The 14,230-nt window shown below is 41.1% G+C and overlaps 1 protein-coding gene across 7 annotated transcripts in view; it reads left to right on the plus strand.

Moving 5' to 3' along the window:
- Positions 1–14,230, plus strand: part of NAV1 (neuron navigator 1) — a 349,961-nt gene that overhangs the window by 232,711 nt on the left and 103,020 nt on the right. For all 7 annotated transcript variants that reach the window (XM_074308768.1, XM_074308764.1, XM_074308770.1 and 4 more), the window contains 2 exons: positions 697–799; positions 5,467–5,832. In XM_074308768.1, coding sequence (XP_074164869.1) covers positions 697–799; positions 5,467–5,832 — 469 coding nt within the window. The remainder of the gene's footprint in view (positions 1–696; positions 800–5,466; positions 5,833–14,230) is intronic.

Consider the following 14,230-nt stretch of genomic DNA (forward strand, 5'->3'; position numbering starts at 1 on the left):
CGTAGTATCTGTTCCATAGGCACCCCCCCACCCCCACCCCACACAATCCCAAACTTCCTGACCTTTCTAAACCATTACTACCATTACCCCCAAAGTAAGTGAGGGCTGTGGAATTCTCCTCCGGACTTTGCTATTATGCTATCAGGTTAGTCAGAGAAACTTCTTTTAATCCTAACTAGCAGATGGAAGAACCCATCTGATCTATCTCCGAGGTCTCCCATTGGGAGGTCACTTCTCCCTTCTGGGCAGCTGAGGCTCCAGATGTGGCCCCATAAGAGTGGGGAGAAGAATAGTTGTTGAGGTTATTTTCAATTGCTACAGTCCTTGTTTGTAGGAAAAATTGCCCCTGAGGACAACAGCCAGGTGCTCTCACTATACATAGGAGTGGAGGATGGGATGGGAGGGTGAGGTCAGAAGATCTCATTTTTATGGACCATCTTCCATCCTTGCTGTACACACACACACACACACACACACACACACACACACACACACACACAGGCCTGAGGGGAGCAGCACTATTTTCATTTTTTCATTTTCACCAGTGGATTCTCCCCAGTGCTCTGGCATATCCCAGTGCTTTGTCCTGCCTTGCTTATCCTAGCCCTTGTCTTGTTGAGTGATTCCCCATAACCAAAGTGTGCTCTGCGGTCAATGTCCTGACTCAACCTGTCTCTTCCCTCTCACCCTCTGCAGACCCGGAGTCCCAGAGAAAGAGAACGGTTCAAAATGTCTTGGACCTTCGACAGAACCTGGAGGAGACTATGTCTAGCCTGAGAGGTTCCCAGGTAACTCACAGGTAAGCCTTGGGAAGGGATCTTCCTTGCTCCCTTGCTGTCTTCCATCTCTGCCTCCTCCTCCAGTGTTTTCTCCAGCTCTCTCCCAGGTACAACTATATGGCCTACCCATTGGTGCCCCAGATTTATCCTTGCCTTCTAATTGGCCAGATACCCTTTCATCTTTAACCCTCTCTCCAAGGCTCTTCCCTTCTAGCCAAGATGTCCTTCACCATCCTCCTATGTTTGGCTCTTGGACCAGCACTCCCAGCAGCCATCAGGGAAGGTCTCCTTGCTGTGCTTAACACAGCTTCACCCTGGCATCATTTCCTGCTTGTGCTGCCCACTCCATCCCCCACCTCAATTGCAGAGGAGCTCCAAGCTCTTGGCTGAGTCCGGAGACCTCTTCTTTCTTCAGCACCTCTCCCCCAGCAGCCTGCTGGCCACAATCTCTGCCCTGACTCAATGTTTCCCTTCCCTGACTCTGCTAGCTGCCCAGATGAGCTCATGCTGTCAACTCTGTGGGGGGCAGTGGGGACGAAACTGAGCTCTAGGGGTAATGAGTAGAGAAGGTAGCCAAGATTGGGAAATTGTGGGGTGTGAGGGGGGAAGCTGGGTGAGGGACAAGTCACACCCTCAGTTGAATTCGAAATGGGGTTCCTCCCCATCTCCTGGGGATCGAAAACTGAGAGCAAAGTTGGAAAAGCTGGGGAGGTGGCAGTGATGAGAAGGATATTTCTCTAAGCCCATGCTCTCATACCCATGGTAGGATGATTTTACAATCCCTCAAACATTAAGTACTCAGGTACTAAACCTATATATACATCCTAAGAAATTAACGTCACCCCATCCCACAACCTGAGGCACTGCATCACTTTGTCCTCAGACCTAGGCACTGAGTCCTAATTCCAAACCTCAGCCAGGAAGCTTAGATCCTATCCTCAAGACTGGGAGTCTTTTTTCACTGATTTCTGTTGAGCTGTTGAGGGTGGATGATGAAGCATGTTAACCATCTCCTGACAGAGAGGTGATAGATACAAGGTGCAGAGTGAGATATGTATATTTTGGAGATCCCAATGTGGAACTTTGTTTTGCTTGACTATGTATATTTGGTTCAAAGTTTTTGTTTTTCTTTATTTTTTCTTCTTTTTCATTGGAGGGTGGGGTAGAAGAGAAAATAAATTTTTATTAATTGAAAAAAAAATGAAGTTACAAGACGGATGCTTGGACATGTTTTCAAAATTTTCCTTCCTGGGTTAGTAACTGCCTGTGCCAAGTCAAACCTTCAATGGGGCTTTTTTTTTTTTTTAAAGGAAAGGAGATGATGAAGAAATAAATCTGAGGAGGAAAGATAACTGCTGGTGGGGGGTGTATAAGAAGGTCCTACAGGTCTCCCCCAACCAGAATTCAGGCCCTCTGGGGTTTTCTTAAAAACATAGGAGCACCAAGCAAGCCTGGAAAACTAAGCAGGAGAGTGGGGTCTAGGTCACTAGACGGAACACTAGCAACTCCAGTACTCATTAGATTGGTCCAATTCAGAGCAACTTTCCCTATATTTCCTAAAGACCCCAACCAAGCTTGGGAAAGAACTGGGACAGTCCTTGGGGTCCTGAATCTCCAGCCAGTTTCATCCCAGGGCAGCCAGAAAGTTGCTGTTGGGGTCACACCCAAAATGACTCATCCCTAGAGGAACAGAACAGCTTCCATTTCCTTGGCTGGACTGATTCTAACTTGCCAGATGGGGGACAGCTGTGACCAAGACTGTGGCTGTTTATTGTCTTCGGGAATAGGGCAATTTTCAGAAGAATAGCTTTAAGACCCCCATGGAGAGCTAGAGGACTGTCCACTCTGGGGGAGAGCTCCAGATCTCTGGCTTTTAAAGAAATGGAACCAACCAGTGACTCCAAGGCTGTTTTTTTTCCTTTGTGGCCCCCAAATGGGGTCCATTCCAACTTTTGAATCAAATATATTTGCTTTTATTCTTATTATGTAGCACATATCAAGACAGAAAGACAAGATGGTGTGAGAGAGAGTCAGTCTCAGAGTCAAGAGTTTAAGACCTATCTTTGACACATATAGATTATGTGACCCTGTCACTTAACTCCTCAATGATGTAAGTAACTCTTCAAGACTGTAAATTGAAGATAAAGCAACTACCTGCATTAAGAGAGGAGTTACCTATACCAGTGAATATCTGGTCCAGTCCCTAGTCTTTCCTAGATTTCTTTAGCCTTTTTTCATTTTTCAAAGCATATTCAGCCAACTAGCACATTTCAGTTCTAACATAAGTACTGGCAGGTAGATTTAAGTATCTTATTAATAGGGCAACTTGGGCAGGGGAGTGAATTGATCCAGCTTTCATGAGGTCTTATAAATCTTCTTGTGTGCCAGTAAAGGTCATTTTCCAGCAGACCACAGTGATGAGCTCCAAGGCTAGGTCATGGAGGGGCAGGAGGGTGATGACTTATAGGTCTGATGTAGATTCAGTTCCTTTTCAGAAACCTTTGCACCCATTAAGGTCCAGTTCCACTTCTACTATTTCTACCAACAGTGATGTTTCCATCTGAGAATGGGTTGGGGAAAGGTGGGAGAGGGGGGGGGGGTCTTGTTGGAGAAGGGAAAGGGCAGAGAATTGTCTGGAGCTGAGGGAAAGTGGCCATGGAGAAGTGAAACTTTTCATTCTGCCTTGTGCTGAGCCTTCTCTCCACCCCCCTATTCTGAGGCAGGAACTGGAGACTAATGTGGAATAGGGGTTAGGGGATATGACCTAATAAAACCCAGTAACTTCTGCAATAAAGTCTCTTCCTGAGTCAAAGGATGGTTCTCTCTAGGGCCATGGGGCCCTCACCTGCAGTAATTTCCCCAGACTTTATTATGTCTGGGGAAAAAAGAAAGGACAGTAATTTGGGAAGGGGCTTGTTCAGCGTTAGCTTGTCAGACATAGGTTAGGGCAAGAATAGAATAACTCAAGAAGCTCTCAATATCAAATATTCTGCTGATCATAGAGTCCTATTATGATGCTAAGTAATATGTATGAGACTCAGTTCCACCTTTTCTGGACTTTCAGAGCCTTCCGAGGTTATTTGATAAGGCATTTATTAGTGTGGGCTACTGAGTAGAGAAACTCAGACACTGCCACATACATCACTTCTCTGTCATTCAGTAAGACAGTTTTTTATTGAGTATCTCCTATGAACCCCACATTGTGCTAAATCTGATGGAGATTACCAATGAACATGGAGTCATAGGATCATAGAGCTAAAATTGAAAGGTATCTTGGGGGTCGTCTAATCTATTTCATTTCAGATCTATGTCCAAGGTCTCACAAATGTCTAAGGTGGGATTTGAATCCAGGTGCTCTGACACCATCTCTATGCTCTTACACAGGGTATTCCCCCATGTCCAAAATGGGTTCCCTTCCTATGGCTGCCACTTAGAATTCCTTTTTTGGGGGGTCTTCTTAGCAAATATACTGAAGTGGTTTGCCATTTCCTTCTCCAGATTATTTTATAGATAAGTAAACTGAGGCAAATAGGGTTAAGTGACTTGCCCAGGGTCACACAGGTAGGGTGTGTCTGAGGTCAGATTTGAACTCATGAAGATAAATTCCTCATCCCTCCACACTGTATGCACTATGGTGCCACCTAGTGGCATTTGGAATCCCTAGTTTCTTTCAGAGCTCAGCTCAAACATTTCCTTTTCTGATTTTCCCAGCTGCCAGCACCTCCTCCCCAGAATTAGATTGGTAGAAGAACTTAGCTAAAAAGCCCAAGATCTCCGTCTGCATCCAGGGCCATCTACAGTCATCCTGACCTAGATCTGGCCGCTGGACCCAGGTGGCTCTGGAGGGGAAAGTGAGGCAGGGGCCCTGCACAGCCTCCCTCACTGAAATCCAACTCACTTAAACATCCCTGAATCATTTCCCTAATTTTATGGTCTTCTTCCAGCACTGTTTATGTGGGTATGTTATCTCCCTTAGTAGAATATAAGCTCTCTGAGGGCAGGGGCCACTTCATTTATGACTTGGTATCCTTAGCACTCTGCCTAGTTCCTGGCACATAACAGATACTTTGTCAAATCCTTGTGTGGATTTGTGGATAAGTCCTGTTTCCTCCTCAGTTTTTTCCTCTAAAAAAAAAAAAAAAAAAAAGGGAAAAAAAAGAATTGGAATATGGCACAATGCAAAGAGTGCATTAGAATCAGAAGACTGGGTTCAAATTCCACATCTCTGGGCACATATCTGGGTGACCTTAGTCATGTCACTTAACTTCTCTTCATTTATAAAATAAGAAGCTAATTGACTCCTAAGTTCCTTCCTGTCTCTGGATCTATAATCTAGTTTGGCACAATGCATAGAGCATTGGGTCTCGAGTCAGTTCAGATCTAGTCTCAGATACTAATTGTGTGACCCTGAGACTGGCTTTACTCATCTATGAAATGGGGCTAATTCTAGCACCTATTTCTTAAGGTTGTTGTGAAAATCAAATGAGATAATCATTGTCAGAGTTCCTGGCACATGGTAAAGACTATATTATTATTGTGATGTTGTTATTTATTATTATTATTATTATTATTATTATTATTATTATTATTATTATGAGGAGGAGGAGGAGGAGGAGGAATTAAAAAAAAAATCTTCTTGCTCTGAAATTCTTTGATTGCTAAGAGCGCACCTTGTTTTTACCCCCAGCTCCCTGGAGATGACCTGCTATGACAGCGATGATGCTAACCCCCGCAGCGTGTCCAGCCTCTCCAACCGCTCGTCCCCGCTCTCGTGGCGCTACGGACAGTCCAGTCCCCGGCTGCAGGCGGGGGATGCCCCGTCAGTGGGTGGGAGCTGCCGCTCCGACGGCCCGCCAGCTTGGTACATGCATGGCGAGCGAGCCCATTACTCTCACACCATGCCTATGCGAAGTCCCAGCAAACTCAGTCACATCTCTCGCCTTGAGCTGGTGGAGTCTTTGGATTCAGATGAGGTTGACCTCAAGTCTGGCTACATGAGTGACAGTGACCTCATGGGAAAGACCATGACAGAGGATGATGACATCACAACAGGGTAAGCTATAGCCCTTTCAAGAGCATCACCTAGAAGGGAAGAGAAGGGGCCATCCTTGTTGTCCTACTAGAGACTGGGATCTTTAAGAATCCTTTCAGTCTTTATATTTTAACAAGAATAGACTCCACTTTGCTGTGGTTATTTTAATCCCTGTAGAACCTCTCCACCAAGTTCTGGGCTATGTATTTGCTAGAAAGAAAGTAGAAATTAGAGACATCAATAACATGGGGAGGAAAGGAGGAGGAGGATGCTATTTATATATGCAGTTCTTCTCCCTGTGTATGATTGGTATGGTTTTATGGGATAGGAAAGGCAGGAACTTCTTTGTGGGCTAGCTGGTTAATGATGGTGAATTTCTTTTTAAGTTGCAAAGGAGGTCCCAACCTGAATTGGTATAAAGTTCCTTTTATCAATGTAATAACAGATCCATTCTCCATCCCCATTATGGCTTATTCTCTGATCAATTTCTATCTAGACTTCCTATCTTAGTATTGTTCCCTTCCCAACTTTTAAAAGGCTCCTCATCTCTCCTTTCTTCCACAGAGACTTCTAAATCTTTTCTCCTTATTGTTCCCTATTCTTTCCTAATCATTCTTAATACTTAGGGCAAATTCAGTTAAGGGTGGGGAAATGTAAGATCTAAGTGTTTTGAGATGGATTCCTGACAGAAATCATGGGAGTTAGACATGTTGAAAATCTAGGATATTAGGTAATTGAAAGGAAACCGGGATTGAAATGGAGAAGACTGAAGCCAGTTATTGAACAGATTAAGGAGAATGGATTATGATGATGTAGAGATCTATAAATGGCAGCAAAAAAGGAAACTGGATAAAAATGAAATTAACTTGTTGGTCAATCATTCAGTTGTGTCCAGTCTTCCTGACCCATGGACCACAAGATACCAGGCCCGCCTATCCTCCATTAACTCCTCAAGTCTATTTCAGCTCATGTTCCTTGCTTCCATGACACTATCCATCTTCTCTCCTGCTGTCCCCTTTTCCCTTTGTCTTTAATCTTTCTCATTATCAGGGTCTTTTCCAATGAGTTGTCTTCTCATTATGTGGCCAAAGTATTTAAACTTCAGTTTGAGTATTTGACCTTCCAGTGAATACTCTGAATTAATTTCTTTAAGTATTGACTTATTTGATCTCCTTGCTATGCAAGGAACTCTCAAAAATCTTTTATGTCATTCAACTATCTTCTCCCTTCCCCTCTACAAACACCTGTGCAGCAGTAAGAATGGACTTAATAGAATATACAATATTTTTCCTTAAATATCTTTAAAGCTAAGAGAGCTTTCTTTCTGAATGAGACAATTTCATCTGAGTCTTGCTTTGAAACAGGAGAGAAGACTTAATGAATTCTAGATGTCCTCTATAACCCAAAGATTTTAGGATTTTTTTTAATCATCAGGTCCATACTGAAATATTTCCTATGATAGGACCTGGTAAACCTTGCACTCTCTTGACAAATCATTCAAGAGCCCAGGGTCATTGCCATACTTATATAAGACACCCAGCATTCTAGTGATAGGCTGTATTCCTGTTGCCCAGTGACCAGTCTATCGTAACTTTAATAAACTCATCAGCAGTAATTCTCAAATAAAATAGACTTGAGGTATGGAGCAATTGTGATCAGAGCTGGTGAAGGAAGTTTCCTACTTCAGATCAATCACAAATCCTTGAGAAATCAAAGTAAATGTTCCTTGCAATAAGCCCATCATTACTTCCTATTATTTATTAACATAAAAGTAATTTTTCTGTTCTCATATCCCAATGTCTTAGTGAATAATAATTTTAAGCATTGAAATAATGAAAAAGAAGGAAATAGAGCTGAATCAAAGGAGACACTGATTGACTCTCCAACTAAAGGAAAACACATACCCTTCTCAATGGGAGTGTTTTCTGATGATTTGCTCAAAAAATTCAAGTCTTAATTCTATTCTGTGTTCTGTCACGATGGGCAGTTAGCAATAGTCACTTCTGCCAACTTCAATTTCTCTCCTAGTAATAGCAGAATAAGATTTTTTTTTAATTTCACACTCTTTACAAATGAGGTAAGAATTTACTATTTATCAGCACAATATTTACTCATTCATCTATTTTTGTTCACCAAACACATATTGGTTGAACATCTGAAATGTTCAGGACCCTATTCCTACTTACAATTTAAGCAAAAAAACAATGCAAGGAGACTCCCCAAATATCAGTCTGGGGCCCAGCTCATAAAAAGGGTAGGTAATAACTTCCCCATTTAACCCTGGAGATGACATCCAAGGGCAAGGTGGGGGAAGAAGAAAAAGAAACAAGCACTTATTAAGCACTTACTATATGCCTGGAACCATGGTAAACACTTTACAAATGTTACTTCATTTAATCCTTATAACAACTTTGTAAGTTTGGATGCTATCATTATCACCATTTTACAAATGAAAATGCTGAATTAAACAGAGGGTAAGTGATTTGTCCAAGATCACACAGAAAATAGGTGTTAAAGTACAGATTTGAACTTAAGTTATCCTGACTCCAGGCTCAGAGATCTATCCGGTGATCTCCTTAACTGTAAAAGCAGGGTCAGATTGGTGACCAGGGGCAATGCAAGAAGGATGATAAAGTGCTGTCCAACAGTCTCCTCCCATATTCCTTTGCCTTAGTCTTTAATGTCTACATAGTCTTCCTTTTCATACCTTACTTCTCAGGGCTTTCATCTTCAGCCCCTATTCCTTTAAACTCCTGATCCCTTTTCTTCTAACACCAAGAGCCCTACCTCCTGCCCTTTGGCACACAGTGATCCCTGATCATTATACATTTCCCCATCCCAAATCTGTTGGGGCTGAATCACGGAAAAATGACTCAGACCCAGATGGCAGTCTGGGGAGGAGAAAAGGGAGGAACAGAAATGAAGAAAGAGGACACAGCGTTCTACCTAAGTGCTCCTATTCTCCAAGCTCGGGAGATCCTAAAACAGATTGGGCTTTACCATAGACCTAAAACCTTTGTCTAGCCAGTCTCCAAACTGCCACCTTGTCCCCTTCTCTTAGATTTGCTTAGATTAAGGGTGATGTAATGGATAGAATATAGCAGTTGGAATCAGAAAGATCTGAGTTCAAATCTTGCTGTAGACAACTCTTCTTACCTGGGCAACTGAGCAAATCATTTAACCTCTCTATTATCTTCCTTCTCTGTAATATAGATTCAATAATAACACCGACCTTACAGGATTGTTTTGAGGTTCAAATAAAGATGACAAACAGACAGAGACAGAGAGAGAAGGGGGGACGGACAAAGAAAGAGGTAAAGGGACAGAGAGAGAGAGAGAGGAAAGGGGGAGGGAGGGAAAGAGAGAGGGAGAGAGAGAGAAGGGGGAGAGAGGGAAAGAGAGAGATAGAGAGAGGAGAGGAAGAGAGAGAAGAGAGACAGAGAGAGAGAAAGAGAGGAGAGGAAGAGAGAGAAGAGAGGCAGAGAGAGAGAGGAGAGAGAGAAGAGAGACAGAGAGACAGAGAGAGAGAGAAGAGAGAGACAGAGACAGAGACAGAGAGAGAGAGAGAGAGAGAGAGAGAGAGAGAGAGAGAGAGAGAGAGGAGAGAGAGAAGAGAGACAGAGAGAGACAGACAGAGAGAGACAGACAGAGAGAGACAGACAGACAGACAGACAGAGACAGACAGAGACAGACAGAGAGAGAGACAGAGAGAGAGAGACAGAGAGAGAGAGACAGAGAGACAGAGAGACAGAGAGACAGAGAGACAGAGAGACAGAGAGACAGAGAGACAGAGAGAGAGAGGGGAAGGATCTAAGACTGGAACTGGAAACTTGGTCGTAAATGATTCCCAGCAGAAAAAGTAACTCTCCTTCTTGAAGTATTCAGGAGCACCCAAAATAACAGTTTCATTCCCTGGACTTATTTCCACCCAAGCTGCCTGCTCTCTTCCTAAGCCTTCTGGGACAAATTTGGAGATCTGGACCAGGGAAGGTCCGGCCAATTAAGCAACTTTGAAGAAAAACAACTGACTCATGTATAGGGTTGTTTACTGCTCGTTGATTCCAGGACTGGCCTGACCTCAAATCCCAGATCAGCCTGGCCAGGACCTGGAGTGGAGAAAAGGCATCTCTGCACATGCACTGAGCTTCTATCCCTAGCCTTGTATCTGACCAATGGGAGTTGGATAAGAAGCCCCATCAGCCTTCCCGACAAGTTACTTCTCACACCATATTCTGTGTGTGATGAGGTGGATGGAGAGTTTCTAGTCTAATGGGGAAGAAAGTTGTTCCCTCGGGAAGCTAGCTCCCTCTAGGAGGGACAATCTTTGTTTTCAGGAAGCTTCCAATCTGATGGAAAAGACAATCCATGTACATGTGTAGGCAAACCATTGTATACAGGAATCAAGCATAATAATTGAAAAACCAAAGTACAAAGACTGAACTTTTAGAAATTAGATGAAGCAATAGCCATAAGTGTGCTGCATTCCTTCTGGGAATATGGCAAAAGTCTCTCTGCCTTTGTCTATAAATTGTTGTATTTCCCTTTATAAAGTAGACATGTTCCTGGTAGAAAGCAATGGGTTGAGGGAAGAAGGGAGGTTGAGAGAGAAGCAAAAATCAATTTTGTAAATTACTTCCAGTTTTCCCAATTGTTTACACAATCTGGGGACTATTTTGTCATTCTTCTGATTGGTCTTAACTTTAACTTTTCCATTCCTGGCTTCTCAAACCAAATAATCTATGAACAGGAAACCCAAAATTTACATTGATGATCCCTTTGTAACCATAAGGATTTTTTTTAAAGAAATATGAATAATTGTTCCTCATTGAGTTGTTTAAAGTTTTAGATTTCTATTTCTTTTTTTCTTTTGCTTTTGGAAAAGTAGGACACATCTGTGTTTCCAGTGAATCTTGTGGGGAATATGCCATGTTTGCTTAAATATCAATCTTTAAGTTGTCATCATTTAAGAAAACCCCTACTATTAGAAAAACTCTGACCCATGTCAATGCCATGACTGCCTCTATAGGAGTAGCCCAGGTATTTTGCTTCCTTCTCTGGGCACTAAAAAGAACCTTTTCTCAATGAGAAACGGAACTGAACCTTGGATTCTCACTTCTCTGGGAGAATGAAGTGAGTGGATGTGAACCAAATAAACTGTGAAAAATCAAGTGAATTCTGAGACATTCCACTTCAAAAATCTCTCTGACTGGGGAAGTGAAGTAAGGTGGTTCCCCTTGCCTGCTATATCAAATCCAAACTCATAGCTCTCTACAGCCTGGCTCTAATCTACCTTTCCAGCCTCTGTTACCAATAGACATACTCTCCTCCAAACAAACTAAACTACTTAAAACTGGTCTCAGAGGCCAGCTAATCCACCCTTCTCATTTTACAAAGGAGAAAATTAAGGCTCAAAAAGGGCTTTAATTTGCCCTGTTCAGAGCCAGACTGGATGAATATAAGGGGTAGGATTTGAACCCACATCTTCTGAATGCAGTTAGTGTGCTTCCTGTTACTCCACACTACCTCTTGCATTTCATCCTTTTTTCTCCTGCCCTTGTGTACTTTCACACGCAATCTCCCATATTTTAAACAAACTTAGCTCTCCACATTTCAACCACCAAAACCTTTTTGCTTCTTGCAACATATTTAACCTATGGTTAAATAAGTGCTTGCTGTCTTTGAGAGGGAAGAGGTCAGAAAAGGGAGAAAAATTTAGAACACAAAGTTTTACAAAATTAAGACTGAAAATTATCTTTGCATGTAATTGGAAAAATAAAATATTATTTAAAAAATCTTTTTGCTTCAATGCCCAGCACAGGTAAGCCCTGAAACTTTCCTTGTTTAATCCCACTCCTTGCCACTAGAAGCAATTCTTCCTTCCTTAAATTTATGGCATCATTCTGTTTGAACTCTCATTTTTTTCAGTGTTTAATACTCTCTCATTCATTCATTCTTCTTTTGTGTTTCTAAGTCCCTTGCCAGTCTGTTAGACTGATCTCAGGAAAGGCAAATTCCTTTTAATATCAGGGAGGGCAAATAGTCATAAGAAAGGCAAACTCTATTGGGAGCCAGGGTGGAGTACATTAACTGATATCATATGATCTTCTTGTCTTCTGTCAGAAATGTTAGTTTGTGTTGAACTTGTAATCAGACAAAAACTCCTGTCTGTGTTTGTTCCATTTGAACTCCTGTTGTCATATCTTTCCAACATTGCAGTTGATTTTTTAAAAGCTAAATTTCATTTTGTGAATTCTTGAGATCTATGTTGTAAACTTGATTATCTCATTCATGCTCTCTCTCTTTTTTTATTAACATATTTGATGTACATCCCAGCTCTTTGACATCTTCAAAGTTTCTAAGCAGGCTGTCTATGGTTTTATATAAATCAATGATAACATATGTACATATATATATATGTGTGTGTGTGTGTGTCTGTAATATGTATATCATAAATAGATATAGATATAGATAGATATATGTAGAAGAAGATAGGAACCAGAATGGAACCCTGGGGCATAATTGTAGAGACCTCTTCCCAGCTTAACATCGACATATTAATAGCATTCTCTGAGTTTAACCACTCCTGTTTGGGATTAATCAAGTAAAGGTTCATGACACACTTGGGCTGAACACTGAAGGAAAAAGATTTTGATGGGTTGAGATAGGGGAAGTTATATGTGGAAATATATAGGGGCAGGGGAAGTCAGGGTAAGAGGCAAGGGAGACAATGAGGAAGAACAGGGAAAATGCAGTAACAGGTTACACATCCACCTCATTCCTCTCTCAATCAGTTTCTGTTTCTCCATCTTATTCACAAGAACAACATTATCAAATACCTTGCTGCAATTTAATCTAGACACACTCTGACTGAATTCCCCCAATCTATTTATCAGCCTACTTATTTATCCTATGTCAAAGCAGCAGCCAGGCTCAGGCCTCTGTGTGAACTGAGCCAGGTGGGGAGGAGATGGTTAAAGCTGAGACAATGCTACGTCCTAGTCTGGTGATTAATAACAGGAAGAATTGAAAGTGGCACAAATATGGAAGAGAGGGTCATGTTAGGGGAAGCCAGAGCAATTTAATTATAATGAGAGATGGAAAACCAAAATTCATTCTGCAAAAGGGGCAAAAGCAAAATAGTCTAGTGTAGTTTTTTGGTTTTTTTGTTTGGTTGGGTTTTTTTTTTAGGCAATTGGGGTTAAGTGACTTGCCTATGGTCACATAGCCAGGAAGTGTTAAGTGTCTGAGGCCAGATTTGAACTCAGGTTCCTCCTTATTTTAGGGGTAGTGCTCTATTCACTGCACCATGTAGCTGTCCTTAGCAAAATAGTATGGATAGTTTTGAGTAGCCTTTTACAGATTAGGAGAGATCAGAGCCAAGCTAGATGTTGAGTAACAATAAAAGATGGAAGCCAAAAAGGAGAAAGGGAGGCTCCACTAAGGAAAGCAAGCAGCATGAGATATAGCAATAAAGGATAATCCAAAAGCCAAAACATAAATTCAGGAAGAAAACATTAATTTCTCAAGGAAACAAATCATTTTGGTAGAGTGGGGAAATTAATTAGATTGGAGATCTGCCATCAAGACTGAGCCCTTCACTTTGTGTATGACCTTAAGCAATCGATTTCTCCTCCCTGGGCCTCAATTTTCTCATCCAAGAATGGACTAAATTACCTTTTAGATCTTTTCCTTCTCTAAATCTATAATCCCTTCATTCTAAGAGAATCAAGTTCTGAAGCATGAAGCTTCAAAGGAGGAATTTCTATCAAAAATGATTCTTTAGCTAGTTTAATACTTTCTAAAAGGCAGCAGCTACTTATCCCAGTAGGATATGTTAACCATGCCTCTTTTCCTCTTCATATATATGTGTGTGTTTTTATGTATATATGAAAATATATATATATGAAATATAATATATATACATAAGAAATATATACATATATGTATCCATTCATTTATTTATTTTTCAAAATACATTTTAAAATTGTTCATATCCTATATTATATTAATTTAAAAATAATTTTTATTATTTATTTTCAAAATACATGCAAGGATAGTTTTCAACATTTACCTTACAAAACCTTTGTTCCAAATTTTTCTCTCTCCCCCTTCCCTAGATAGCAAGTAATCCAATATAGGTTAAACATGTACAATTCTTCTAAACATATTTTCACATTTATCATGCTGTACAAGAAAAACTAAATCAAATCCCCTTCCTTTTTAATGTAATGCAGCTCCAAGAAACAAGTAACTATTTTGAGAACAGTAATCTTATTTTTTTAAAAGGAAAACAAAATAAAATTACTATGGCGTATAATAGGCATCCAGATGATACAATAGTTAGAGTGTTGGACTTGGACTTAGGAAGACTGCTCTTCCTGAGTTCAAATCTGGCTTCAGATAGTAGCTAGCTGTGTAA

This window comes from Sminthopsis crassicaudata, chromosome 4, assembly GCF_048593235.1.
Source record: "Sminthopsis crassicaudata isolate SCR6 chromosome 4, ASM4859323v1, whole genome shotgun sequence".
In the NCBI taxonomy this organism is placed as follows: Eukaryota; Metazoa; Chordata; class Mammalia; order Dasyuromorphia; family Dasyuridae; genus Sminthopsis; species Sminthopsis crassicaudata.